Below are 27,539 nucleotides of genomic sequence, written 5' to 3' on the forward strand. Positions count from 1 at the left end.
GATCGAGAAGAAGGATCCATTTCCGTTCCGATATACTGGTCCGGAAGCCACGGAGAGCGCCGAGAGGATCTGCAGCAACCTTGAAGCAGGATATCTTGCTCTTTCGCTGATGATATGCGGGGGGCAGAAAGCCCTTCCTCGACTGGTATCACTGTAAATAGCCGCCCTCGCTTGAACCAAGGCCCACGAACTTGCCAATGTTTATCTCACCAGCCTGAATGCAAGCCACGGGGCGCTCGGCGTCCTCGACAAGCCGACGCCTAGTCACCAAACCAATCCTGGTGGCGCACAGCATCCATCGATGAATCAAGAATCGTCAAGTGATGGCGATCAATCCTTAGTCCTCACCTCCACACCGATCTTGGCTGTTTGCTGCCGGTACTAGAAGCGGTTCTGGGGGACTATCTTGGCGCCCAGACAGCCTTCCGTCCGACCGATGAACTACACTAGAGCGCAAATGTTAAAGTCTCTGAGGAGAGGGCATTCCCCTGGCACGGCCGCAGATGAGTCAAAAGTCCGAGGTTGACGAGCTGTTGGGACAAAGTAGCAGTCGGTCTGCGGGTATGGGCCAAGACTTAGGGTCCCTTGGCCGACATTCCCATGCCGGTCAGGCTAATGACAGGTTGTTTCGTAAAATTGAATGGTTTATGCTCTCGTCGTTGCGTGCGCGGGCGGTACTTTCTACACTGGCCTAGCCGACTGCTAGTAGCCAGTAGTAGGCATCGCAATAAGACTCTCAAACTGGCGAAGCGTAGCATGCTGGATAAAGACCAGAACATTGGTACAAGAACCTTTTCCTTCAAAGGTTTGGAGCTTTCCCAGAGACGGCCATGACACGGGCCGCGCAGAATGGTTCAAGTCCCTCATTCAGAAATTCAGGAAGAGATCAGAAATGATTCACAGGCGGTGCGGGATTTCAAACCCAGGGCTGGGCCGAAAGGGAAGGGGGGTATGGCGAAGTCCAGGGCAGGGAGAACGTTTGTTGGCGCCAAGAAGCGCCAAGAAGGATTCCATGTGTTGAGTCTGGGCCATGGTAGTTGCGGCGGCGAGGTTCCTCGCTTGAGTGAGATAATTCCGTCGTCCTCTTTGGTAATACCACGTCTGTCGACGAGACGACGCACGCCCTAGCCCCGGAAGTGACCAGGGTACAGATATGCATGTGGGCGTCGTCGACTCTGCTTGGCTGCATCGGATGCAGGAGGAGACGAAAAGAGTCCTTGTCATCCGTCAGCGTTGCATTCATGGAACTCGATCTCAGCTTCGTCAGCAACCAGGCGGCCGGCAAGATCCTGAGCCTGTCAATATTCTGCCACGGGGTCTATGAGACGAAGTTAGGTACACACAGCATCCAAATTTTGGTGCATGAATGGACGGATGAAAAGGTGTCACCCGCCAATCAAGTGCAGTGGTCTCTCTGAGTAGATAGGCAAGGCGGGAATGGTTTTAGGATCTGGAAAAGATCTGGCTTCGTGATATATTGGAACCGTTGAGGTCTATTCAAGGGTGATTAGGCGAGCCGGAAGGTGAAGAAGGGTGTGGTGTGTAGTATATTTGATGGAAATGGATGAGAAGGATGCGGGATCGGATGTGGAGGGCAATGCGGTTGGAAATTAGAGGTTGGGGGCCGACTGTAGCTGAAGGTTGAAGGCTGGAAGGATTCAGACAAAATAGCATTCAAAGAAAAAAGCAAAGCAAGTGTGTCACTGTCATGGAAGAAGAGGATGCCAGCGAGACCAAGGCTGATGTTGTGGTCCTACCTAAGGCAAGGGTAGGTAGACATAGTGCTCAAGTACCGGTACAGGTGCCTGCCACCCGTTGGTCGGAACGTTCCTGCCTCGACCGCCTTCATGGAGAGTACGTACACTTCATCTGTTGGTCGAGGAAGGGACTTGGGAGTCGAGATGGAAGGTCCCTACCTTACTCCGTACCAATCTTGGGGTAAAGGGTAATCTCAGGGAAGGTGACTGGATAAACCCGGCCCCGCCTGTCACGCTGGCTCCACCAGTCCCGGTCCATTGGGCGTGAGCTCCTTGAGGTACTGTACACCAAATGTGAGCTTTGCCCGTTTTTGCAGGCGGCCAGATTCAACAACTTGAGAGATAAGTGGAACCCAGAGACCCAACGTGCCTAAACTTAAACCTAATCTGGCGGGGCGGGACACGCTGTCAAATCATGGGGTAACCTCCACTCTCCTCAGCAACTACGAAGTATGCAGTACCTTGGGTGCCAGCTGCACTGACATTGGCCAAAGGCCGTGCCCACTTCTCACCCACCCACCTACCGCCAACCTCACCTCACTCTTTCTGTACTCTGGGCTATTGTTCCCTCGCTCGTGGAAGGTCCCTTTCTCGAGGTAACTCTTGCCTATCTTGCAGCAAGGTGAGTCATGTGAGCCTTCTCCTCTCTCACTGCTTGCTTGGAGCCTAGCGCGAACCACCGGGTGAGCAGGTTTGGTAAGTTAAGGTATCGCAACCAACTTAGGTTGGCCACTAGGACCGAGGGAGTCCTTCCAGCCTCTTCTCCAACTTTAGACTTCTTCTAAGGTATCGTATTGACGGGACGGAATGCTAGTGCTGTTGGCTAGTCTGTGTGAGCTTACTGTGCATTGAGGCGGCAATCTAGATTCCTATCAGCCAACCGACCTTCTTTGGCTGCTTTAGTCCCAGCCGCAACCCCCCCCCCCCTCCCTCGCCTTATCTCATTGCCCTTGTCTCGTCTCTTGCTTCGCCGAACGCTCTGCTCCGTTGCCGCCACTTGTATCTCTTGCTAAGGTGTTCGGCTGGAAGAGGGTGGAAAAGAGAAGGCAGGCCCCGTAACGTAGATAGTGGCATACGGTCTCTTACGGAGTACCGTGGTTTCCCCAAAGTCCCCGTTCTTTACCCCGTATTCTCGTCAAAACAAGTGCCTGCTCGTCGGAGTCAGCGGGGAAGATACGCGTGTCAGTTGATTGGATGCCCGGTCATGACCCAATTGCGTGGCGGAGCAGCTAGCGTGTGCCAAGCTGTCGGAAGCTCAATCAACCTCCGGCTTTGCTTCCCATATCAGCTAGAACGCCCGGGGGTCCTTGTCAGCCCGAACCTTGACTTCCCACATCCCTCTCATCCAGCTGCCAGCTTCCAACTTGGACTACCTAACCTTACTCCGTACCTTATCCTTCAACCTCCCGCAAACAAGCCAGAGCTATCATTGGGTCAGTGAGTATGTACCAACACTCCTCTGTTCTGCCCTACTCTGTACGCGGTAAGGCATGGGTGCGCCTCCAACTCACTCACTCACTCACCACCATTATTGACCATCGAGAATACTAAACCTTGGCGGTGGCTTTCCTCACCTCCCTTCTCCCTAGACCACACTCTTGCACTTGCTTCCAAGCCTCTGCTTCCCCTCCATCACTTCTCCCCCAATCTCTCCCTTCTGAAGCCACCGATGAAGGGAATATTCCATTCGACCGGCGCTAATGTTTCTCTTAGCCCTCCCGTACACGTGGCTGCAAGTAAATCCGAGAATTTGTCACTATGTAACCCTTCATCGAGCTACGAACATCGTCCATTGTCTCCCACCTGACGGCTTGTGTCACTCAATCGTAGTCTTTGTGGCTTGAAGGATGAGAGGGAACTCTGTCCGTCTTTGCGGAAAGGCACATGGCAGCTTGGCAATTGTCTTCTTGGCTGTCGTATGCCACGCCCGTACCACGGCAAAGGGAGTAGGTATTGGCAGTTTCTGCTTCGGGATTCAGCATAAAAAATCCTCTGATCGTACTCTGACATATAAGCGGAACGAACAGCGAATGGATATGGCGAGCAACAAGAGAGCTAGAGTAACATAAGGAGAGGAGAGCACTACCAGGAACACGTCAGCAGCTTACTGTGTCACTCTGGCGTTGGCTGACGAGAATTGTATTCGGAAGCCCGCATCTTTATTGCGTTATGACCGCAATTTGGCCTGTGGAATCTCTTGCGCTGACGGTTCGGAAGCGTCTTCCTATTTCCCACTCGGAGGTCAAGCTCAATGGGAGACTATCTATAACGACATCGCACGGGGACGACGGCCCGGCTGGCAGTGATGCGCCCCGACTAGGTAGGAGTCGGAATGACCCAGGACAATGGACACAATTTGAGCATTGCTTGATACGTCCGCGACATGGCTAGAACGGTACGGATGTTGACCATGGGCCCTGACATGCATGCACAAGCCGTGCTACATACACAGTACGCACTCGCGGGCGAATGTAGGCGGGGTTTCGTTGATGGGCGTCTACCAACACAGAGTAGTAATTTGTCAACGGCGGCACGGGTACGGACTATGGAGTAATGTGCATTGGCTTTGGTTCCACTACTGTCTGCAAAGCACTTTGGTACATACACGGCAGCGTTGGTGTTATTTGGTCTAGACGGCTCATCCGCAGAGAAAGACTCACGAGCAAGAGGAGAGACACACCTAAGGCTGATATCCACTCACCCGGAGTCGCTACTTTAGCTACGTTTGGTGGCTGAGGTTGGGGTCCCCAGCTTAGCCTTCTTGGCAAAGACGCAACCGCAGGGGGAAGAAAAGTCACGAAGTTGAGGACAGGCGGGGAGACTGAAATTGGCATGCGGGGGAGAGATTGGATGCGGAGGAGGCAAGTGCCCCGGGTTGGTCCCTCCCCCGGAAGTGGGAGGATGGTGGGATGTGGGATGAAAGAAGGCAGACGAACAAGGATGAGTAAAAGGAGAAAGTTGATAAAGTGAGTGTCTTCATCCGTAAAGTGTGTGTGAGTATCTGAAATTTGGATAGGTAGATTGCTTCGCTTCCAAGTAAGAGTAGGTAGAGGTAGGGGTGCCTCGGCTTGATTTCGCATCTGTCTCATTTGCATCGTCTGCACCAACGCGAGAAAGATGTCGGATGGAAGTGCAGATGGAATTCAGTGGCGGACAGATCCAAAACGGGGCAAGCTGGCAGGATCCGGATCCTTAGAGGCGGCAGAGTTGCAACTGCGACGGCAGCGATGCTTTCTTTACTTCTGCATCCAAGGAGATGGGTGCGCGAGCCTCGAAAGATACGTTCGGAGGTACGGTACCTACCTGTACTTCCATCTCGAGTCGTGCGGCCTCCCGTTGGACTGGGTGTTCGAGGGCGCAGGCCAGGTACCTTGATGTACCCCAGCACCAGGGTTTGACAGACCGAGACCACCCTTGCCGCGAAGGGTAAGGTAGGTATCTAGGTATCTTTCTCTATCTGAGGTACTCGTGTATGTACTTTGGGCTGCTCGCTCTCTCTTTTTCCACAACACAGAAATGCCATGGATATCACACCCGCTCGTTGCCAAGACCCTAAATCTCTGGGGTTTGGATTCGATTACCCAGTTGCAGTACCTCCCCAGCTAAGCCAAGGTAAGCACATTGGGGTAAAGTCTTGACTTTTCTCAATGGAACGGGAAGGGGATGGGCAAGGTCCCGTGTTGATGAGATTGATTTAAAGAGATGAGTCGCTCCCGGGATTCTCACCAGCTCCTTCTTGCTTTCTTGCTTTTTGTTTATGCTTGGCTCCTGCTTCTCTTGCTCTTGCACTTGCACTTGCTGCCCCTCGCACTAAGAGAGAAGCACTGCACCTGCACCTGCGACTGGTTGCTTTTGCCCTGAATTCAGCTCCCGTCTCCGAAACTGATCCTTCTCGCCATCTCACTCCGTTTGGTGTGCTGAACAAAGTTGCCGTGACGAACCTAGAGTCTCACAGCACAAACACCGTGGAACCATCTTGAGCTTCAGCCTCAGATAGTTTCTCCCTCCCGCCAACGCCACGTGCGATTTGCATGTTTGGCTGCTTACTTTGAGCTACACGGCTTCTGCTCTATTCTCGTTTCCTCCGAGGTTGCATTTCTACCGGAATCAGCTTGCGACAAAGATCTTACTGAGAGTCTCACCCATAGATCTCACTCTCATCCGAGACATTCATCAACTTTTCGGCCGTCAGCTGCCCAGGAACTCGCTCAATACCACTAATCCGAGCCATCTCGCCTCATTCCTCTCAATACCGCAAGGTAGTTTCCAGGGAATTGACTTTATAAAGTCACTCTTCGACCGGAGTCTCATCCGTCCCATTGACTTTCGCTCTTCCGACTGCTCCCCCTTCTCCGACTTGAACGCCAACCGCCAACATGTCGACCTCCGAGAAGGATATCAAAAACGGTGCCGCTGTCGACCCCTCAATCGAGGTTGAATACGCCAGCGACCCCGATAGGGCTGGCTTCGACCAGGCTGCTACCAAGAGACTGCTGCGCAAGATCGACTGGACATTGATTCCTTTCCTTGCCCTGTTGTACCTGCTGTCCTTCCTGGACCGCACCAACATTGGCAATGCTCGTCTCGCTGGCCTCGAGAAGGACCTGGGAATGCAGGGCCTCGACTACAACGTCGCCCTCTCAGTCTTCTTCCCTTGGTATGTCGCTGCCGAGATTCCCTCCAACTTGGCCATGAAGCGCTTCCGCCCTTCTATCTGGATTCCCTGCATTATGATCGCCTGGGGTATTTGCTGTACCCTCATGGGTCTCGTCCACAACTATGCCGGGCTCTTGGCTGCTCGCATGGCTCTTGGTCTTGCTGAAGGTGGTCTTTTCCCCGGTATTACCTACTAGTGAGTATTACCCTCCTCAGGCGAACTGGTTTGCCCGGGCATCTAACCTCTCTATTTCCAGCATTACCATGTGGTACCGACGTCACGAGTGCGGTCTTCGCATGGCCATCTTTTTCTCTGCCGCTACAGCGGCTGGCGCCTTCGGCGGTCTTCTCGCCAGAGGCATTGTTGAGATGAGGGGCATTGGAGGCAGACCCGGCTGGGCCTGGATTTTCATCCTTGAGGGCATCCTCACTCTCGCTGTTGGTAAGTTGCGATTCCCATGGCTTCATGTAAAACCAGTAGCTCGATACTAATGAATTCCTGTCTGAACAGCCATCGCCGCCTTCTTCGTCATGAACGACTATCCTGCCACTGCCAAGTTCCTCACTGTCGCCGAGAAGGAGGAGGTTACTCGCCGTCTTGAGCAGGACCGCTCCGCTCTTGCTGATGAGTTCAGCATGGTTTACTTCAAGGATGCCATGAAGGACTGGAAGATCTGGGTTCACATGGTTAGTCGCAGTACCCGGACAATTCTGCTTCACACGCGCAGACGTACTGACAAATATCTCTAGCTCATCACCATCGGAATTTACACCCCCCTCTACTCCTACTCTCTCTTCCTCCCCACCATCGTCAGTGGCCTCGGCTACACCAACGAGACGGCCCAGCTGATGACCGTTCCCCCGTATATCGTGGCCTGTGTGTGCTGTATCAGTGGTGGGTGGTTGGCCGATCGCCACAAGCAGCGTGGCATTTACATGATCTTCTTCTGCCTCATCGCGTATGTGTATCGTCTCACGTCCCGACAAAAGACTGCAAACTAACACTGTTGTCACAGAATGACCGGCTTCATTATGCTGCTTTCCTCCCAGAGCAACGGAGTGAAGTATGCTGGCTGCTTCTTCGCTGCCTCCGGTATCTACCCCAACGTTCCCCAGGGTGTCGCTTGGAACGGCAACAACATCGGAGGCTCTGTGAAGAGAGGTGTTGGAATTGCCATGCACGTCGGTCAGTCTCAGTTGCTACTCACCTTTGTCAATAAAGTAAAGATTACTAACAGGACATAGGCTTCGGTAACCTTGGTGGTGCTATTGCTGGCTTCCTGTACCAGGCCAAGGACAAGCCTCACTACTACCCCGGCCACGGCACACTCTTGTCGACGTTGACCATGTCAATGCTTCTCTCCACCTTCATGACGATCTACCTCCGTCGCGAGAACGCCCGCCGAGACCGCGAGTACAAGGATCCTTCCCAATACACTGCTGAGGAGAAGGCAGCAGAGCGTCACAAGGGTGACAACGCCACCTTCTTCCGCTACACGGTCTGAGGGGCCATGAGTCTGTTGATTTCAGTGCAATGTTTTTAGCACAGTAAATTGGTGTTCTTGTCTGTATAATGCAGTACATACGCGGATGATGCATATGCTATAGAGAAAGAATGGGAGCTTTCAAGGGGATAGATACGGCTTATTCGAGGTCCCCTTAGAGCTGGGCAACAAAATAGAGGCACATCTACGTCAAGATCATTCACTGTGATTCCATATCTTTGCAAACGTGACATGCGAATACAGTTTTGATTGAGTTGTCAGAAACATGAAGCTGACCGAACAATGGTGCTATGATCAGTGCTCAATGGGAGTTAAGTCACGAATTTGATGAGCCTGCGTCTTCATGAGTAATCACTTACAAGTTGTCTCTTCAAAAAGCCGGATGACACTCAAGACCCCAACATTGCTTCCAAATCTGCCTCTATCCGAAGGATAATTTCCCCTCTTCCCGCTTCTGGTGCCGCCTTGGCTCTGGTCCCCAAGAAGGGGGCGGAGTCTGCCAATACCCTTGGCCTTTACATCCTTTGCCCCGAGACTTGGGGAGGTCGGGGGAGATCTTGGGGAAAACCTGGGGTAAGGAGGTCGACTGGATGAGGGGATGTTGGTGCCAAGATTTAGTCAAAAGGGAACAGGGTAGCAAGGGGTATATTTGCGTTTGGGGCACCGGATCTGTGATTGTCTGCGAGATCGGGCAAACTTGATGTTTGACAGCTCGTCTGGCCCCGTGTGATGGGTCCAGGGTACATAGTACTAATACCGGTGCTAGTGCTATACTACAGGAACTTGGAACTTGCCGATTAAAGCACGTCATGCAAATGTGAGTTTGACAAGCTGGATCGTGGGACGAACCGCTGCCCTTCCGTTTCTCCGACCGTGGGGGGTTGGAGACTCGTGGAGGGGGCGAGGCCTCCAGGTCTCAAATGAACTTACTTGAGAGTCAAAAGCTGTCCTCGTGGCGTTCTAAGACCGAAGATATTGAGGCACTCGAGATACTTAGTTCCATTCTCTCAACGGTTCCCCAGGTTCCCCAGGTTCCTCGGGTTCCTAGGCAGCCCTGCACGGGCGTTCTGCTAGACCTGGTGTACTGATAGGTTATCCACCACGTTGTTACGATCTTTTTGACAGGGGAGGGGCGGGGGAGGCGGGACTCACGCACGTTACAAGGGTACTTCAACTGGAGGATAGAGTAAATATGTGATGGAGCTCATAAATGATAGATGGATACATGATAGATGGATACATGATAGATGGATACATAATAGATGGATACATGATAGATGGATACAGTGATAGGGCCAGATGAAGAAACATTGTTTGATTCCAAGTTGTAAGACTATCTTTGTAGGGTTCTCATCATCATAACAGGCAACGGATTAGTCAAACTATTGTTTTCTTGGAACCCTGTTCATATGGCCATGGCAGACCAGGTTTGTTGTATTGATATCGCCGACGAAAGCGATATCTACCTGGCTTCGGTCTGGATCTCGGTACTTCGGTGGAAACCCTTTCTTCTCAGCCACTTGCTGACATGCTGAAAATTTTCTGTTCTTTGACATCTGGGCAATCAGTGTTGTAGCCTTTGAATATGTTATGTCTGCAATTCAGTATGTTGTGGCAATCTTTGACTTTACTGGGCTACCTAGGTCTTAAACAGCAGAGCAGGAAGGACTACAGCCAAATCCGTTGGCAAGGAAGTATGAGGACTTTAGTGCTGCCAATGTACGAAAGGCTTTGTTGAGTATAGACAGGGTGTGCGGACTTGAAGTTTCTCAACACCTGATGACTTTGTGCCACCTTTCACGGGATGGCTGAAGCATGGGGTTTCATAATTCGGCGAACACGGCGTCAGTATTAAGTAGGATGAGGAACGGAGCGTTCATCAATGCCTTTGAAATCACGTAAGCGAATTAGAAAAGCAGCAATACCAAAGGTTGCACTGGTTTAGGGCGGGGACAGGTCGGAGGACAGGGCCGGTCGGTGGGGCCGCCACGGCAAGGGACGGATATGCCGGAGGTCGGCCCTGTGTACCTTACTAGAGCGTCTCACGGCTACGGGGTACCGTCGGCGGTCAAGGATCAAGTAGTTACCTAATCAAGTGAGGTAAGAACGGCACTGAAGCGGTCTTTCGGCCTCTATACGTATCATTGATCCGACAGACGACTCGGACGACGACTGATATAATTCCTGTGCCAATTCCAAACTTCGTCCTGGCGTTGGCTTCAACAGATCAGTATCAATAGCATGTGATAAAATGTTCAAGTAAAAAGAGTTCACCACCGGTATGGCTATTCCCCTGGCGATTGTTATAGTGCTCATGTTGGGATTGGAGCCTGTCGAGGTAGGCTATATGGCGATAATTGATTGTTGACCTTTTAACCATTCCACCATCTAGCCAAGTTTGACCTGACCCGCCGTCCTAGACGGGCGCCTGCTTGCTGGTGACGGGAATGGAGTTGAAGAGGGGTATATCCCCTTCTCGCGTAGTCGGATGAAAGATGCAGCGTCATGTGTGGAAGGTACACTTATTACCGTCAGGAAAAGGGGGAGGGAGCTGAGTGGGTTGAAATCATGGCAAGCTGCTTCCATCGAAGCTGATGAGTGTAGTGCCGGCGACGGAATGCCTTGGAAGTTGCCTCCGAGAGATGTACGGTATAGTAATAAATGGTGACAGCGATTGGCGCTCTAGACCTCAATCGGTTCGAACATCTATATTGATACGACACTGTGGCTGCTGCTCAAGTCTGTTCTCTTCCTTTTAGTGGCTACGGTCCCAGACTTTTGCAAATAGCCTGAAGTGTCACGTATATGCTCGTTTGCTAAGTATGTACCTAATTACCCGGCGCCGCCGGACACATCGCCACAATATAAAGCGACCTTGGATCTCTCTGGGCTTCTGACCGCTACCTTGATTGAGATATCAACTAGCTATGTTGTATTTGGCAAGTCTCTTCTGGATGACCGATGCATAATACGGTTTTAGGATAGTCTATAAAAGGGGCCCTTCGCAAGATGTATGCCATCTGACGAAGTTGGTCGCAGCGAAACAAATATCCCCACGGGTGTTCCTTAATAAACTCGTATTCCGTAAGCTTGGCAATTCATAAAAGCCAACATGCTTCCATCCGCCGCGCTTCTGATAGCCTTGATCGGCTCCGCAGCCGCTCTACGCATCAAAAGCGTCACCCACAGCGGACCAGCTTGTCCCCAGGCCGACAGACTGACTTGGTCCGGCGGCCTGGACGATCTGACCATCACCCTCCCCGACTTCAGCGAGACTCTAGCTGCCGGCCAGATGACGAGCTGTCAGGTGCACCTGCTCATCGACGAAGGCGAGCCAGGCAAGTCTCTGCTCCTACAGGATGTTACGCTCAGCGGGGGTCTTTACCTGAGCTCCAACACCAAAGTCGATTTCTACACGACGGCGTATTGGTCTGAGACGGCCTCCGATACTGTGAGTTTATTGTCCATGCTTATTGGGTGTTGGGCAGAGGAAAGGATGCTGACTTGTGGGGAAAAGGTCACCAAGTCTACGAGCACGGCGTCTGGCTCCACGGCTGTTTTCCGGAACGTGGAGGTGGCTCAGCGTGTGAACTCGGTGTCTCCTTGTACTGGTGGCGATGGCTACGTCGGGATACTGAATGTGACTTTCCGCATCATCTCCCAAGGCGGGGGGTTGGTTATCTTTGGCAAAGAACGCAAGGATGGTGCGACTTCTCCGGTCACGGAATCACTGGCTCTCAAGTGGCAGAGCTGCTAGACACGGTTGTGTATAGAGGGCAAAGAGGCAAATGGTGGTGAGATTGGGGAGTTGGTGTTGCCGGAAAACTGCCGTGGGCGTCACTTGCAATGAAGCTAGCACTGAATGCAAGTTCAATATTACATGGGACAGGAAGGCACGCATTAATTACCAATGTGCTTCATCGACTATCGAATAAGGTCTTGTTGTACAACACATTACATTGCTACGTGGAAGACGTGCGTCAGCATTTATAGACATGTTTCCAATCTGTGCTGCCGCTGCTGACGCCATCCTAAGAATCGACCTGCCGTGGAACAGCACAATGTGAAGTTCCGTATCATCACTATCTCCCACCGGTCGAAACGCCAGTACGCCTTGAATCGTCGTCGTGAAAAGGCATCACCACATATGACTGATAGCCCTGTTCCAAGAGTTGTCGTTGCCAATGCTATGTAAGCCGCCAAGAACGGTCTGTTCTCAATAGAAATCGTCGTCACGTATCCACCTAAAAACCGGGATGTGGGCGAATGCCATTACGTCTGCCCACGACGCATCCCGCGGGGTGCAATCGGAGTCGCCGACAGATCGTCGAAGGAAAGAAAATAAAAATCAGCTTCGTCGGTATAACGCGTCGCGCGTCCAGTGGATATCGTTCGTTACAGTCGTAATTCGTAGCAGAGGGACGCCTCAGCATGAGCCTTCGGAAACCATGCGATCCCGGCCTCCAAAAACAATTAGTTTGAGAAAGCTCGAAAAAGTATTATCATACTCCCGACGGGATTTCTCATCTCGTGGGCAAGAAGTTCTTGGAGTCACTCTCCTGCTCGGAAAATGATTGAGGGAAAGCGGCGAGACCTGCGACGATGGCGACGGCCATGAAGGCGACGCTAACGAATGACCAAATGAGACCCCAGCAGCGAGAAGATCCGCCGTAGCGTTGAGCAAAGACGCTTGCATCGGAGCTGTTGACCTTGCGCATGATGAGATCGTCGCAGATATCCCAAACGGAGTAGAGTGAACTCATGACTCCAATGAAGAGCTATCCGTGTGTTAGAATCTCACTCATCTCTAATTACGCATTAAAAAGATGGAATGGCAGGCTTTGACTTACAACGACGAATCTGAGAGCTTGAGCGTGAGAGATGAACCAAGCCGCGACCAGCAGACCGACAGCGAGAAGAACCGTGAGAATCGTGAGCCAGTCCCGCTTTCCCCACCAAAGAGTCAACAAGAAGCATACGCCAAGAACCATGGAGGCAACTTTGGACGCGTTGATGTTGAAGCCGCAAAAGATGAGCAGCCCGCCGATGAGCGATGAACCGAGATAGCCCGCGGGGAGGGTGATGGCCTGCTTGCCGCCCTTCATGAGCGTGGCGCCGCCCTCGTTGGGGTCGAGGGTGATGGAGAGGACCTTGCCGCCGGTACAGCAAGCGGTGATGGCGTGACCGAATTCGTGAAAGGCGATGACGAGCATCTTGAAGGGCCAGAGGACCTGGCGCAAGAAGGGGACGTTCCAGAGGATGGCGATGATGACGGCGTAGGCGCCGATGACGCCCAGGGTAACGGCCTGAGTGTGGTTGACGGTGAGATCACGGCGGGCGAGGGCGTGCTTGGTTGTTGCGCGGGCGACTTCGGGGAGGACAACGACGGCGGCTCTCTTCCAGACTTGGTTTGCGATGGCACCGGCGCGAGCGAGGCTCTGCCTGGCCGTTGTTGGAGGGACGGGGGCCATGGTGAAGTTGTGGTTATTTGAGTTTTGTATCAATAGCGACAGACTGGGTGTGGTGGTTTTGGTGACAGCGAGTGAGTAAACACAAGAAAGAGAGGGCCAAAAGTGTATCCTGTAGGAAGCGAGAGTTTTCTTTATGAATAATCACAGAGAATTGGTACTTGGCAATCCGATCATAGGAAATGCCTGTGTATTACGACAGATACGTAAACAAGCTGGTAAGTTGCAGGGCTTACGTGGAGGTGGTGGGCTGGGCTGAGGCTGGGCCGCATTCCCCCTGTTTCTCCTTTTTTTCTTGTCTCTTTCCCAGGCTTGCCAGGTTCTTCAGCTCACAGGTGGGTGGTCTTTCTTGTGGTCGGCCTCTCGTCTGAACTCCAGTATTTCCTCAAGCACAGACAGACAGGCTTGGCTGGGGGATGCGCCTTGAACGGCCTGGGATCTGAACCAACTCTGACAGGCCTTGCTGTGCCTGGCTGTTGCTGCTGCTACTGCTGCTGGCAGATGAAAAGGGGTCCACACGGCCCCACCCCGGGACCCGGCACTGATGCTGAGCATTGGCACTGCCACACTGCGACATGTGCCGCTGTTGTCGTGGCAGTGGTCGCGGTCGTGGTGGCTGGGCAAGAGCCGGTCTCTCTATTTTTGGAATATGTGGCTCTAGGTCACGTGATTCAGGGAGAACGATATGTGGCTGATGTCTGTGGCTTGAGTCAATTCAACCAACAAACCAACAACCATTACATAAGGCAACAGGAACCGCAAGGTTCGATATTTATGCAAGTGGACGGTTTGGCTTTCACGTTTCACCCAACGAAAACATGACGTCTCTCACAGAGTCACAGTAACGGTGCTGGTGCGGTGCAACTCCTGCGCCGGCGGCTCAACAGTGTCTGCCGCAAAGTAACTAAAGTCGTTAGAGGTGCTTACTGTTTCCTGCCTTGGCCTCCGAATACGAGCACCCTACCTTAATACTTCCCATACCTTAGTAGCCGCGCGCGGGGTTTCCCAACCATCTTGTCTCGGAGAAGAATGTGTGGCCTGTTCCTCTGTTCCTCATACCTTAATGCTCCTACTGGCTTAGAAGCTCTCCCCATCTGATACCAAACTCCCGAAGCCACCAACACAGCTGTCCATTTCTGGTCAATTCTGAATGCCAATCTATCTCATTTGAGAACCAACCAAAGTTACACCAGTCCTCAATCATATCGTGATTGACTTCATTTCTTTGCTCGCTTTAAATCTTATTAGTCCTGCATCGACGACAATATGGCCGCTGCAGTGGACACCTCCAACACGGAGCTCAGCAAGCAATATGACACCCCCATGGGTCTGGCTCACTCGACTATGCAGGCTCTCAAGGACAGAATCAAGCTTCATTATGACCTCGCGAGTGACTACTATCTGAGTCTCTGGTAAGCTATCACTGGTCCTCTCTCTCATCCACCGTGCGCGCGCTCTGTGACGTGCAATTGAGGCACAGCGCCCTTTCACACTCTTGATAGACTGCATCTAGTCTGTGCTCTCATTCCCCTCCATCAAGGCCCATACAGCGTGGCCATCTTCGTCTAAGCTGACGTGCACTGTCTTCAGGGGTGAACACATCCACCACGGCTACTGGGAAGACGGCTCCGAAACAAAGGAACAGGCCCAGGTAAAGCTCATCCAGCTCCTCCTCCAGCTCTCCGGCGTCGGCGAGAACAGCAACGTCCTCGACGTCGGCTGCGGCATCGGCGGCACCTCCCGCTACCTCGCCTCCACACTCGGCTGTTCCGTGACGGGCATCACCATCTCCACCAAGCAGGTCGAGATCGCCAACAGGCTCACAAAAGCCGAGGCGGAAAAGCAGCCGTCAGAGACATCTGACAAGGCAAAAGAAATCGAAGCCGACGCCGATGGCTTCGTTCCGCTCGGCCGCGGCAGGATTCGCTTCATCGAGCTCGACGCCGAAAAGATGGGCGACTTCTTCGCTGGGCAGAGCGCTTCGTTCGACGCCGTGTGGATCAGCGAGGCGCTAAGCCATTTCCCCAACAAGGCGCTCTTCTTTGAGAATGCGTTCAAGGTTCTCAAGCCCGGTGGGAAGCTGGCCCTGGCGGATTGGTTCAAGGCGGAGAATGTTACTGAGACGGAGTTTGCGAACGATCTCAAGCCGATTGAAGGTATGTTAGCCTCTCGCATGGCAAGGAACTGAATGTTGACTGGCTTCGCCATCAGACGGCATGCTTCTCCCGCCGCTTTGCACCCAGCAGGGCTACGTCGATTTTGCAAAGGGCGCTGGGCTTTCCTTGCTCGCGGGCCCAAAGGATATCAGCAAGGAAGTGAGCAGAACTTGGTAAGTTGTCATGCAATATCAAACCATGAGGAGTGACCGCGAGTAACACTTGTTCAGGGACATCACATGGACTCTGGTCCAAAACCCTTCTCTGTGGGCCTTTGCCTTTAGTCAGGGCCGGGACGGCATTGCATTCTTGCAGTCCTTCCGCGCCATGAGGCGTGGGTATGCTAATGGAACCTTCCGATATTCTGTTATTTCTTTCGAGAAACCGAGCGAGAAAGCGTAGGAAGGACATCAAAGTTACAAGTTGACATGTGTGTAGCGTAGCTGATGGCTTGATAAAGAACGATGGAGTCAGACCAGACAGCCTTTTACATGATACAGGAAAGTTAGTTAGTACACATTCACTTTGTTAGGTCTGAAGGGGAACATAACAGCGTGTTTCATCAACGTCGTCAACATGTAGTTCTCAGGGAGTTCTGTCTATGACAATGGTATTGCTAGCTGCATGGGTAACCCAATCGATCCTCAGCCGTAAACTCATCGAAAGTACATATCTACATTACAATGTCTTTGATAAAATCCTTGTCCTCAAAAAGATGAATTCGAGCTGGTCAGATAACCACCCTAAATGGCACCGAGGAAGCCTGTCCTCTTGCCAACAATTGAAGCCTAGCATGATCTCAACCTGCCAGATCAGGGACTCACAAACTCGTCAATGTTAACTCGCTCAAAGAAGCTGATATGTCCAAATCCGACCCAGTACTGAGCAAGTCGGTCGTGGGAGACGAGCATAAGCTGAGACTCGATATACTTGTCTGGAGGAAAATGGTTAGCATACGTCCAAAATCGTCTTTGGAAAAGGTAAAATACCATCTAAAAAGCCCGTTCCAGCGACATGTCCTTTACTCCTGACGACTCGTGTGCCCTGAAACGGTGGTTCTTGGGCAATTCCAACGAAGCCAGCCTCGCCCAAATCGTCCGCGACGAAAGTATACTCCCCTCGCGGAACATTCGGGTCGCCAGTGAGTTTGATTGCTTCAAGACGGCCCCGGTATACTCTCGCGTCGGTACGACGCTTCGTCCACTCTAACTCTGATTCGTCAGAGCCACGGACAAGACCAAGTTCCTCATCCGACACTTCTTCGTCATCGGGCTGGTTGATCAACAAGAATTCGCACCCATGCCCGCTGTAATCTCCAACCCAGATACCTCGCCATGGTTTGAGCTCCGTTGGTGTGTAGACAACAGGATCGAGGGTTGAATATGTAATCACTTCTTCGCCAATGCGTACGCCGGTAACGCCAGGAGTACCCATACCCATGTTGGCTTGGATAGCCTGAATGATACCCACAGGCCCAGGCCCGAGGAAAAGACCCGGTGTTGGAGACCCGGCCATTTCCATCCACTGCCGAATCCGGAAAGCCTGGTCCGAGGCTTCAGCTCTTCTCGTCGGTTGGTCGCCAGGGGCAAGGTCATCACCATCCAAACCAGAAATCACACCCGACACCCTGTGACGGGCAGGAATGGCCGGTGGAGGCCAGACATTCCCATAAGGAAACACGCCATCCATTCTTGACGTAGCAATTGAGGCGTCAAGAGGGCGAGCCATCATAAAGTTGCAAAACATAGCATCCATTGGGTCGTGAATTGACATCGGTACCTCTGGCAGAAATCGTTGACCCAAACTGCTCAACAATCCCTCGTCTTCGGCTGGGCGGCGAGCATGGAATTGGAGTACCGGCTTGTCCAGATGAAGTTTGACCTGAGGTTCGAAGGCGTGTATAATCACACTGTGGTCGGCGGGCCAGTGCTGATATGTAGTACGGTTGCTGACAGCCAACAACTGATATCCTTCAATGCAACCCCTCCGCTGGTCATATCTGATGATCATCATCTTGCCCATGAGATCACGGTCGCAGAACCAGATCTTGTACTTTGGCAGAAACCATCTTGGGTCGTGTGCGGCGTAAAGTTCGCGGTATGTGCGGCATGGATAGGGAGTTGTGACCTTCTCTCCAGGCACATTGGCTTGTACCCTTTGATACCAGTGAATATCGGACGCAGCGTGGGCGTGGAGGGTTCGGCAGGTCTCCGCTACGATTGCCAGGTCGCAGGGAGGCAAATAGGCGAGGATCGCATCGATGAGTTCGGAAGGAAGCGCGAGTAGGCGGCAACTGTTGTCTGAAGGCAGGGAAGGCAAAGCTAGCACAGCAAAGACGGGTCAGTCGGATATATCAGAGATTAAACAAGGATCGTTGACATACTACCTGAGGCCGCAATGTTGAAGTCAGAAGGAAGGGGATAGTAGTCTTCCCTTGAGCTTCCAATCGTTTTCCGGTGATCTGTGGCATCGCTGCGAAGTCCTTCTTCAGATACGTAGGGTAAAATGTAGAGGTTTTCCTCAACTTCGGGGTCGATGCCACCGTAATTGCTACCGCTAGCGGTTGACATGGTGTCGTGAGTTGGCGCATCCGAATCCGCGGCGGAGGTTGAGGGCGAGGGAGGACTCGTAGCCATTTCGCAATTCGTATCCATGCCTCTTCAGAGAAAAGAATTGCAACGTTGAACAGCGTTTCGAGGGCTCCAGAGTGTAAAAGGGGGGCGAACTATTCTTGTGGCTTGTCGGGCGATCCAATACTCTGTCACGAAGGTTTGGCGAGTGGCTGCAATGAGAGTATGCAGCGGCGGGGGTTATTGTTCGGGCTAGAAAGCAATGTTGCGGACGAGAACGCTTCGGGGTGATGTGATATTGGCGCTGCTTGCAGCATGTGTCAAAATGTGTCGATGTCTCAACGACTCCAGCGGTAAGTCTAAGGTATCACGGAGGTTCGGGTTGCCCAAGGGTGGTGCATATAGGAGTCGTCAGTGCTCGCAATGTTGGGGTCATGACTCCAGGTTTAGTCTCCACGTCTCCGACCAGCCGGGGTGAGGGTGTGTCGGGTGCGTGCGTGTATGCAACAATAGCACGAACTTTTTGGTTGCGGTCGCGGACGGGCCAGAAGTTCCTCTTTGCGACCCCCGGTTACGGCGCATAGCTAATCCACCCCAGGCTCAAGCCGGGGATGATGGAAAGCAGCGATGACAGCACGGTCGACAGCAGTAGCGGTAGTATGTAGCAGCGGCAACGACAGCCGAGGCGGGGCAGAGAGTTTGGCGTGGTGGGTGTAGGGATGGTTACTTGGTAGTGCCAATAGAGCTGGCTAGCGGTTTAGATGCTTGGAACGGCCAACCATGAGCAGTCGCGTGCCGGAGAGGATGGATAGATGGATCTAGATTCCGCAGGCGTATGCGACAACATGCGGCTGGATGTGCCGAGACAGATGATGGATGTCGAGGACTCGAGAGGACGTTGCGGTAAGGTTGGTCGGGACCAGGTTCAGGTTCCAGGTCAGGGTCGGTGGTGCAGACGGATATAGGACCGAAACAGACAAAAGGGCCTTGGTTCAAGCAAGGTATGCCGCCATCGCCGTCTCCGGGCCACAGGACTAATGCAGCGCCAACCGGTGACTGGAACCTGGACGGGGGGAAACTTGAGGGATGAGTGGAATGTTGTGCCCGGAAGAGGAAGGGGGTTCGTCCGTGGCCAACGACGTTGATGTGTGTAAGGTGCTGGTAAGGTGATTCTCCAGGTAGGGTGCCTATCCATTAGTGCCGTTGTGGTCGACCGTGGAGGTGGAAGTCCAAGAATAGATGCGGATATTACTGTGCCTGCCACGCCGGTGGTGCATGTGGAAGCAATGCGTGTTGCTGCAGCATCTCGACCAGCTAGCTAGCGCAGGCAAGCTTGCTCTGCTCTTGCATCTCGTCTCATGAGGTGCTCGCAGCTCGAGTGAGGTAAGGTAGGGATATGTCGATGACCGTGTGAGGATTACTGCAGCAGTGCAGCTGTAGGTAGCCCAGCATGCTGTGCCGCAAAGGGGAGCCAAGACCCAGGCATGACCATCGAGTCGCGTCTTGATCCTTGTGCGTTGGAAAGGTGAAGTGCAGTGGGCTGTGGGCTGTGGTGCACCGTCAAGGGTCAGGCACCTCAGGTACCGAGAACCGGAACCGGAATGGAAGCGGATTGCGGGGACGAAGGAGCTGTTTGCTGACTAAGGTAAGGTACGTAGCTACTTGGGATGAGGTCAGTGACCTTAGGATCTGTCGCTTATCGGGTGACGAGAGAGACAAGATAAGAGACCTCCCGTCACCTCCCGTCCCGTCCAGTTCAGGCTTCCATCCACAAGGTACCGTAAGAGCTCGGATCAATAACGCCATCGCCTAGGTTTCTACCCAACCAGCCACCCGACTGACAATTCCAGCTTACCTACGATCGCAAAGCACCCGCCTTGATGTCGGGCCAAGATAAGCACCTTGACTTTGGGCCCGAAGCGAGGCTGGTCATGACATGAATCAGGGCCACCTAGGTCAGGAGTATCTGTCGTGCTTGGGTGTATCTGTGAACAGATTCCTCTCACTCAACTACCTGACCTTGATACCTGCGCCAACTAACTACTATTTACGGCTACACTCATCCCTTCGGCTGTCCGGCGCATTGCAGGAGATCGTCGCTGTTTGTTCCGACCATTCACGAGCCCAGACTTCAAATTGGCTTCAACCCACCTTTGCCTAGGTAAGGTAGGGGAAATTGATATGCCCAAAGACTGCACCAGATGATTACTAGGTATGGAGCAAAGAACCCCCCAGTTCTTGCGCGTATCTTTTGCGCTTGTTCAACGGCCAATGCATCACATTGGTCAAGCCAAGAACGTGCCATGCTCTCTCCAACTTGCTCTCACATTAACCATACATCTCGCCGCAAAAGGGCCTGAGGATTCTGACCTATAGCAAATGGCCTATCTGGTCTCGATTGAATCCACATGGCTTCAAAAAGTCCCAGCCAAGGCTTGTCGGACAGGAACCTTTGCGGCAAGCCAGCAATGTGCTTTCATTGGCTGTGTCGTAACTCTGGTTGAAGGCAGTGTCTATGGGAACAGAACTCGGGCACGGAGCATTCCAGGCTTCATTCAATTGCACGTCTTCCAAATGATCTCTTTCCCTCTTTCTTTGTGTTTCTACCTAAGGATGGTGTCTATCTTATAGATATATGTAATTAGAAGACATAGTCTCCAAAACAGGTCTACTAGTTCTCCTACCCAATTAGGTAGGTAGGTGGTTCCTCGTCCCCTCCTTCCTCTTCTTCCATTTCTCGCTCATTGCAGGGACAGGAATCTCACTATGACACCCCCGCCGCCACCGCCATCAACCTGAGGACTCGGGAGGCATTAACCCTTGATTTACCACCAACAACAACCACAGCTGCCTGTTACCACGAATTCGACAGACTTTCGGTTCCATCGCTGGATCTCGCTTCGGCATACCGCACTTTTTAACCAATACGGAGGTTACAATTTTCGCAAAACAAGATTCAACTTAATTTCAACGAACCACAACATACGACCACGGCAGAATAGATGGGTATCCACATCAACCTATACGTCTATACCATATCCCCAGAACGTTGTTGATACTACCTTTTCACCGTGCTATACGGAAATATCCAGACCTTGCGCCGTTCATACTTGCTCAATCCACTGCCGGAGCTTCCCCTAGTTCCCACCTCACCTAGTGATCCGTCCGACGTCTCCTTCCTACTTGGTAATAGCTTCCGCCCGCCAGTGGGAAGGTTGTCTTCACCCTCACCCAATATCCTACAATTCTACGGACACTCGACTCAGATCTCGCTGCTCACCAAGCGGAACACCCAACTACGGCCATTCAACCTTTATTCCCCCCTCTCCGCAGGCGGACCAGCCGAGACCGGGCAGATCATAACGGAGCACGCCAGCAGACCAAGGAACCGCCGGGATATTGGAAACCCGCTCCCTCGCTCGCGCGCGCGCCCCTTGCTCAGGCTTGCTGCCTTGCAGGACAGCCGACAGTCACCATGGCGTCCCTGATCCCACTCATCAACGACCTGATACCCATGATCGTTCCCTCGTCGGTATCCGTCACCAAAGCGACCACCCTCCGCCCTCCCAATGCAACTCTGAATCCCGCTTCTGCCAACGAGGCCGATGCCGTTGTCAGCAAAAGCGATAAGCTCTGCGCCTCCGGTAAGTCCAACTTGGTCTAGGATGCCGTCTCCCCTGCCACTACGAGTACCTCTATTCCTCTCTCTTTCTCTGTATTCGTATGGGATCTGCTCTGGCATCACGCAGCGCCTTTCCCGCCGCTTTTCCTAGCTGCCGCGACCTGCCTGGGACCGCCAACATACCCGCCATAAGGTAGCGTCGCAGCCGAGAACTGTGTTGCTGGTCATAGAGTAACAAGGCTCAAGTCGTGCTTGTCATGATTCCATTAACCCTGTCCCATCGCATGGTCTTGTGTCTTGTTCACTGCCACGTCTTCTTCAACTAACTCGAGTAGTCATTACTTTGAACCCACATGCGACATCGGCTATCCGCCATCACGGAGAGCAAGGTTAGGATTAATCTTTTCCCCCCTTCCCAACCCACCATCTCTTTCTTACGCGTTTGCGACTTATTGTCGCTCTCTTGGCGGTGTATCTCTAATGCTTGCCAAGATACCATTCTCTACATGGCTTCCGGGATCGGCATCTTGCTAGTTAGTCCTGGTGCAGGACAAGATGTAAAGCGGCACGAGCTGTCCTCGGGTGATTTTGCATTCATTCCGTCCTGGACAGAGCACCAACTACTCAACGAGTCAGATCAAGATACCGTGTGGGTCATTACTCGCAGCGGTTCCCAGCCGGTCACGGTAGGCTTGACGGATTGGGGAGGTGACCGGGCGAAGTAACCCATATGCCATCGCTCGGTCGTGGAGACGGACTCCAACTCTAGGCGGCTGGCCGCATGCTCGATGTGTGGCAGCAGCAGTAGCAGCAGCAGCAGTAGCAGCAGCAGCAGCAGCAGCAGAAGCATCGCATCGGGCACTACTCGAAAAGATTAACTTCGCAGGACACGTGTGAAGTGTGGCTTTCCCGGTGGGATTCCGCCAATGTCATGATATCTATCGAGTATCTCTATCTTGCTTCGTCATCGCCCCATATGGCACCCACGATTCGCGCTATAGCCCTGGGGGAATCAAAGACCTGGGCGTGGTCCTTGTCCGGAAACCAAAGGATGTCGATGCCTGACCCAGCGGAACGGTGACTCTCGTAGCCCATGCCCGATATGGGTGCAGCCTTTGGTCCGGCAACGTCGCGCCGGCCATGCTCGCCTTGCAACCATGCGGGGTGTTCCGTCTGCTGGCCCTGACCCCCCTCGGCCAAATACCTGGCGACGGCGTGGCTGTCGACAATGAGGTCCAGCCCGGACAGGCATACGGTGACCTGCCTCGCTTCCTGCCGCTCGACGCCTACCGATTCCGATCCTGCTGTGCGACCAACCAGTTCGTCAGCCCAGATGGCGTTCTCCCTCCAAAAGAAGTATCTGCCGAGGCAGTGGGCGACTCCGGGGTCCATGCTCGCAAAATACCACAGCTGCCACTCGTTTGCGGTCGACGGCGCACGTCGTGTGAAGTTGTAAGCGACGTCGGGCAGGTGCAGGAGGATGCTCACGGGGTCAATGAGCACGGCCCGCGGGATCCTAGCCTGCAGGTCTGGGCATCGCATGGCATGGGTTGACAAGATGGAACCGTACGAATGGGAGACGAGGGCAAACTTGTCCCAGGCGTGATGGTTTACTATCTGCTTGAACTGTCGAAGGAAGACCTCCTTGCCCAGCGGTGGGTCAGTTAGTCGGAAGGAGACGGGCAGGATTTCGATGGCGATGACACCTGTCCGGCCGCGGCCCCTAATTCTCATGGTGGTGATCTCGGCGAGAAAGCGGACGTAGGGCCACAACCCGATGCCGATGCCGTGGAGGAAGACAACCGGCAGACCTTCTGCGCGATGGGGGCGGTGCCAGTAGCTCAAATTACCGGCCGAGGACCGCCTGCTGGCAAAGACCTGTTGGAGACGAGGTGGGAAAATGGCCTTGTCCTTTGGCTGCGCGTAGTACTGGAACCCGTAGAACCACAAGGAGAGGTGTGTGACGTGGTCCAAAAAGGCCATGATGGCGTACCACCAGACGGTGCGGTACTTTGTATCTACGGAATCGATGGTCAGGCGCAGACACTTGGCCGGCCCGCGACCGGGCTTGAAGGGCCTGCCGAGCAGACGTTCACTGCGGGTTATATACTGGTCCACCTCCACGTCGTAGTTCTCCCCGTCCCTTGCGCTGGCCCGCCCGACGTCCTTTTCGCCCATGTCAAAAAAGGCCCAGAGGAGAAAGTCGCGGACGTTGTCGCGATGGATGTCGGTCATGTCGGCACCCAGAAACCACATGCGGACGTAGCGCTCAAAGTCTGGGATGGTGGCCATGCACCGCTCAAAGAGGGCCAGGCGGTCGGCGGGCGAGGAAGGGCTCGGGTGCGAGGCGGGTTCCCTGAGGCGCTTCGTGTAGGGGAGCCAGATGAAGAGGGCGTAGATGAGTTCCGTGGCTGCCATGCATGTTGTGATGGCGGCGGTTGTGAGCCATTTCGAGGAGGAGGAGGAGGAGGCTGCGTAGTTTGCGCCGAGGAGGCTTGCGAGGAGGAGGGCTGCGTAAGGGAGGATTGGGTAGCGGAGCGGTACTATGCAGGCGCGTATGAATATGAACTCGTGAAGCGTGCGGCCGAGCATCCTGGAGTGGTGTTGGTGTTATGAGGTTTATTGTCGGCTGGTGATGATGGTGATGATTGGCATGAATGAGAGGCTGGCGATTGCTCGTCGCCGTTAGTGTAAAGATGATGCCGTACCGTTTTCTTATCTATCAAAAGACAAACGAATAGAGGATCAGAAAGTGATGGCCATGTATAGATGCGAAGAGAGCATGTCCTTCCTCGGTCCCCCGGGCTTGAAGCGAATAATACTACAAGTACTGGAAACCCTTCTTCGCGTGATGTTCAGATTTCGTTGGGGATCGTCCGAATCACGCGGTACAAAAAAGGTGTACTAAGATAATGTAGACGACCCGGCGAGCTAAGGCAGGGGATGGAGGGATGGAGCAGCGGTGGATTGGATGACAAACGAATCGCAAACCTGTCGTGCCCCTGTTATTTTCTCCAAGTTTGCCTCCAAGACGCTTCTGTTTTTTCATCCGAATTATCTGTAGCTAAGGAAGTATTTACATCTGAAAGTCGCCCCATTATCCGTGTGCTATCAGCTTACCTACTACTGTGTGTAAGTATCTCATAGACACCGGACAGGACTTTGGATTGGGGGAATGGATGGTAACCCCTGGGGAAATCATAGCGCTGATTGGTCCATTGGATACCAAGCTTCAATCAAAGAACGCTCCAATGCCAGTGAAACGACCCATCTTCTCAACGTGACTGTGACATTCATAAGAATTGACAGGCACAGACAAGACTTGCGCGGATTGTCGCGCGTCAAGTCGCCTTGCCGAGGTTTCTTCTGCCCATCCGTCACCGTTGATTGACGTGCATGGCAAAGAGCCTCATCTTCACATGCTTCAAGGTAGTGTGGTAATGTCATACCAATCGTTTCTTTTTGCAAGTTGTGTTACTGCACACATGCAAACTATTCGTTTCTGCTATGCAGGTCATGAAAATCATTACCTAGTCAAAATAGAATCTGTCCGATGTTCCGGCCCTCAACAACAATTTCTCCCCGAATGCCCTTTGCGCGCTTCACCCCAATGGACTCCACGACTGGCCCTGATACCGGTGGTCTTCTTCAAGTCAGCGTCGGCGCCGACCATGTAGCATAGTCCTTCACGTTGACATTCACAGTGCTGCGCTCGAGAATCGACGGCTTGGTCGCGGAGTTGAGCAGGAAGTAGTTGATATACTGCGTCAACTCGGCATTCTGCCCGCTCGGAAATGAGCAGTGGTTATGCCCGCCGACCAAAGAGAACCCCATATTCTCCGGCACCCCGAGGGCCTGGTAAATGAGCCTCCCGGCCTTCATGCAGCCTGTCGTCGACACGGGGCCCAGCCAGTCGATATCGTTCTCCGCCACGTACAGCCCGCGCGGCGCGACGAGTCCGGCCAGCAGGTGATGGTCCTCGGGCACCTGCGACGACCTCGTCGCCCACGTATTGAAGAGGGGCGAGAACCAGACGTTCTCCCCGACGATCTGGCTCGACGTCTGTATGTTTTTCCCCTTGGACTTTTCGCTGTCCGAGATGCGCCAGCACGCCGCGCCGCCCGAGCCCGACTCCTGCGGGATCGTGAGGGCGATGCGCTTCTCCAGCGCGCCGACGACGAAGGCGCCTTTACCATTGCGCGAGCAGCCCGTCACGCCTATCCTCTTTGGGTCGATGCCCGTTTGGGAGGAACCGAGCTGCTCGAGGCCGTCGATGAGACGGCCTACGCCCCATGCCCACGCCGTTAAGGCGCCCGCGCTGTGCTGCTGCCCGAAGAGGGTGTAGAAGAGGCCTTGGCCTCTGCTGCTTTGGCCGTTTTGCGCGGCGAAGGCGTCGTTGCCAAAGGTGATTTGCGCGACGGTGCCGGGGATGGGGATGCTTGCGCCGCCGACGCCGATGATGGCGGGGAAGGGACCCGTGCCGGAGGGCTTCGTGACGGAGGCGGTCATGCTGATGCTCTTTGTGCCGACGGTGACTTTGACGGTCAAGGTGTTGCCCGAGAGGGAGGCCTCGACCTTGTCCGGGGGCGGGGGGAAGTCTCCGAGCTCGTACTGCTCGAAGGCGTTTTGGATTTCGGTGGCGCGGCAGGCCCAGTCGGCTTTTGTTGTGACTTTGGAGCCGTCGGCAAAGGTAAAAGGGTCTGGGAGCTTTGCGTCGTTGACGGCTGGGATGTTTGTCTTTGCTTTGCCGCAGTCGGCCTGCCGGGCGGAGAGTGTGTCGGCGGGCATGGCCAGGGCCGTGCCGGCGAGGAGGAAAAGCGAGGCGCGCAGAGCCATGATGGAATATGGAGAAAGAGATGATCTTGGGTTCAGGGGCAGGCTCGTGGTGCTGCGGATGAGACGAGCTCCAACGAGAATGATATGGCTTGTTTCTTGAGATGAAGTCTTCTTATGCTCATCATGATTCGGATCAACGGATGTCTGTTAGTACATAATGAGGACCCTGTATGGCTTTCATTTAGTGTACATCATTTGGATAATGACGGGTGTTTCCAAAGAGCCTCCAATTAGCCGGCAATGCGAGCCCACGGGACTCCTGGAATCAAACCCAAGCGAGCCATGCGGCGCTTCGTTAAGCTTACTTAACTGCCATCAACTTCCCCGCCGGCTACTTTCTAGCAGCTCTGTTTAATATGCCCAAGACAGCCGAAGAGATGGCCCAGATCGGAACGTGAGCATACTTTTGGCCCAATTCGTTCGGTGCGACCCATAAGAGGCCAGTGAGGACTAGGCCAAGCAATGATCTGCACCGGCTGAATAGGAATAGTACGGGCCACAAGCGGAACGAGTCCAGCTTTTCAAATTGATGCTACCCACCTCGATGAGAGAGTTTGTGGGGTGTTGCAATGGCGGGCTAGATTCCGAAGTAGGAAGAAGTCCAAGAAGAGAAGTCATCGCGAAGTTGGAAAATAGAGCGGCGGCAGTGGCCGAGACGGATTGCACCGGGCCATCGGGGATGCGGAGTCGCGGACCCGACAGGCGGCCGGCCGGGCCCTGGTGGGGCACTCTTTTTCTTCCCACCAACAGCCGCCGCCTGATTGGCTAAACATTTTCCAGAGCCCATCTGCCTCCGTCGCCCGGCTGATTCTCGATCTCTTACGTCTTTCAACCTCTCTCTCAATTCTCAGCCCACCACCCTCTTTGGCTCTCCGCGCAAACCGACGCTCCCAATCTCGGTCCACGAGCCCGCACCAATCCCTGGCCAAACCACGTGTAGCGGAGCAATTCCTCCTTCGGTCTGCGAAT

At 53.5% G+C, this 27,539-nt stretch overlaps 9 protein-coding genes across 9 annotated transcripts; 4 read left to right on the forward strand and 5 right to left on the reverse strand.

Annotated features, from left to right (window-relative positions):
- Nucleotides 1-6,133: 6,133 nt before the first annotated feature.
- On the forward strand, nucleotides 6,134-7,918 carry CCOS01_14537 (major facilitator superfamily transporter; the record flags this gene model as incomplete). Its single annotated transcript, XM_060462680.1, has 6 exons — nucleotides 6,134-6,609; nucleotides 6,671-6,855; nucleotides 6,925-7,100; nucleotides 7,164-7,372; nucleotides 7,430-7,599; nucleotides 7,659-7,918. 6 exons carry the CDS (start codon nucleotides 6,134-6,136, stop codon nucleotides 7,916-7,918), a joined length of 1,476 nt encoding a protein of 491 aa, XP_060306511.1.
- A 3,112-nt stretch (nucleotides 7,919-11,030) lies between these two features.
- Nucleotides 11,031-11,675, forward strand: CCOS01_14538 (uncharacterized protein; the record flags this gene model as incomplete). The annotated part of the gene is made up of 2 exons (XM_060462681.1): nucleotides 11,031-11,369; nucleotides 11,436-11,675. 2 exons carry the CDS (start codon nucleotides 11,031-11,033, stop codon nucleotides 11,673-11,675), a joined length of 579 nt encoding a protein of 192 aa, XP_060306512.1.
- Nucleotides 11,676-12,441: 766 nt separating this feature from the next.
- CCOS01_14539 (uncharacterized protein) lies at nucleotides 12,442-13,389 on the reverse strand (the record flags this gene model as incomplete). Its single annotated transcript, XM_060462682.1, has 2 exons — nucleotides 12,442-12,696; nucleotides 12,769-13,389. The coding sequence occupies 2 exons, from the start codon at nucleotides 13,387-13,389 to the stop codon at nucleotides 12,442-12,444; spliced, it is 876 nt and encodes a 291-aa protein (XP_060306513.1).
- Nucleotides 13,390-14,652: 1,263 nt separating this feature from the next.
- CCOS01_14540 (methyltransferase domain-containing protein) lies at nucleotides 14,653-15,944 on the forward strand (the record flags this gene model as incomplete). The annotated part of the gene is made up of 4 exons (XM_060462683.1): nucleotides 14,653-14,798; nucleotides 14,977-15,542; nucleotides 15,598-15,715; nucleotides 15,773-15,944. The coding sequence occupies 4 exons, from the start codon at nucleotides 14,653-14,655 to the stop codon at nucleotides 15,942-15,944; spliced, it is 1,002 nt and encodes a 333-aa protein (XP_060306514.1).
- A 410-nt stretch (nucleotides 15,945-16,354) lies between these two features.
- CCOS01_14541 (F-box domain-containing protein) lies at nucleotides 16,355-18,178 on the reverse strand (the record flags this gene model as incomplete). The annotated part of the gene is made up of 3 exons (XM_060462684.1): nucleotides 16,355-16,476; nucleotides 16,532-17,863; nucleotides 17,926-18,178. 3 exons carry the CDS (start codon nucleotides 18,176-18,178, stop codon nucleotides 16,355-16,357), a joined length of 1,707 nt encoding a protein of 568 aa, XP_060306515.1.
- A 3,127-nt stretch (nucleotides 18,179-21,305) lies between these two features.
- On the forward strand, nucleotides 21,306-21,926 carry CCOS01_14542 (cupin; the record flags this gene model as incomplete). Its single annotated transcript, XM_060462685.1, has 2 exons — nucleotides 21,306-21,756; nucleotides 21,862-21,926. Coding segments are annotated over 2 exons (516 nt in total), but the record flags the coding sequence as incomplete, so codon positions are not given.
- Nucleotides 21,927-22,371: 445 nt separating this feature from the next.
- CCOS01_14543 (uncharacterized protein) lies at nucleotides 22,372-22,584 on the reverse strand (the record flags this gene model as incomplete). The annotated part of the gene is made up of 1 exon (XM_060462686.1): nucleotides 22,372-22,584. One exon carries the CDS (start codon nucleotides 22,582-22,584, stop codon nucleotides 22,372-22,374), a length of 213 nt encoding a protein of 70 aa, XP_060306517.1.
- A 101-nt stretch (nucleotides 22,585-22,685) lies between these two features.
- Nucleotides 22,686-24,326, reverse strand: CCOS01_14544 (uncharacterized protein; the record flags this gene model as incomplete). The annotated part of the gene is made up of 1 exon (XM_060462687.1): nucleotides 22,686-24,326. One exon carries the CDS (start codon nucleotides 24,324-24,326, stop codon nucleotides 22,686-22,688), a length of 1,641 nt encoding a protein of 546 aa, XP_060306518.1.
- Nucleotides 24,327-25,382: 1,056 nt separating this feature from the next.
- Nucleotides 25,383-26,570, reverse strand: CCOS01_14545 (Cip2; the record flags this gene model as incomplete). Its single annotated transcript, XM_060462688.1, has 1 exon — nucleotides 25,383-26,570. The coding sequence occupies one exon, from the start codon at nucleotides 26,568-26,570 to the stop codon at nucleotides 25,383-25,385; it is 1,188 nt and encodes a 395-aa protein (XP_060306519.1).
- Between the last annotated feature and the right edge of the window lie 969 nt (nucleotides 26,571-27,539).

Source organism: Colletotrichum costaricense (genome assembly GCF_030867565.1).
Source record: "Colletotrichum costaricense strain IMI 309622 chromosome Unknown Scaffold_21.1, whole genome shotgun sequence".
Classification (NCBI taxonomy): Eukaryota; Fungi; Ascomycota; class Sordariomycetes; order Glomerellales; family Glomerellaceae; genus Colletotrichum; species Colletotrichum costaricense.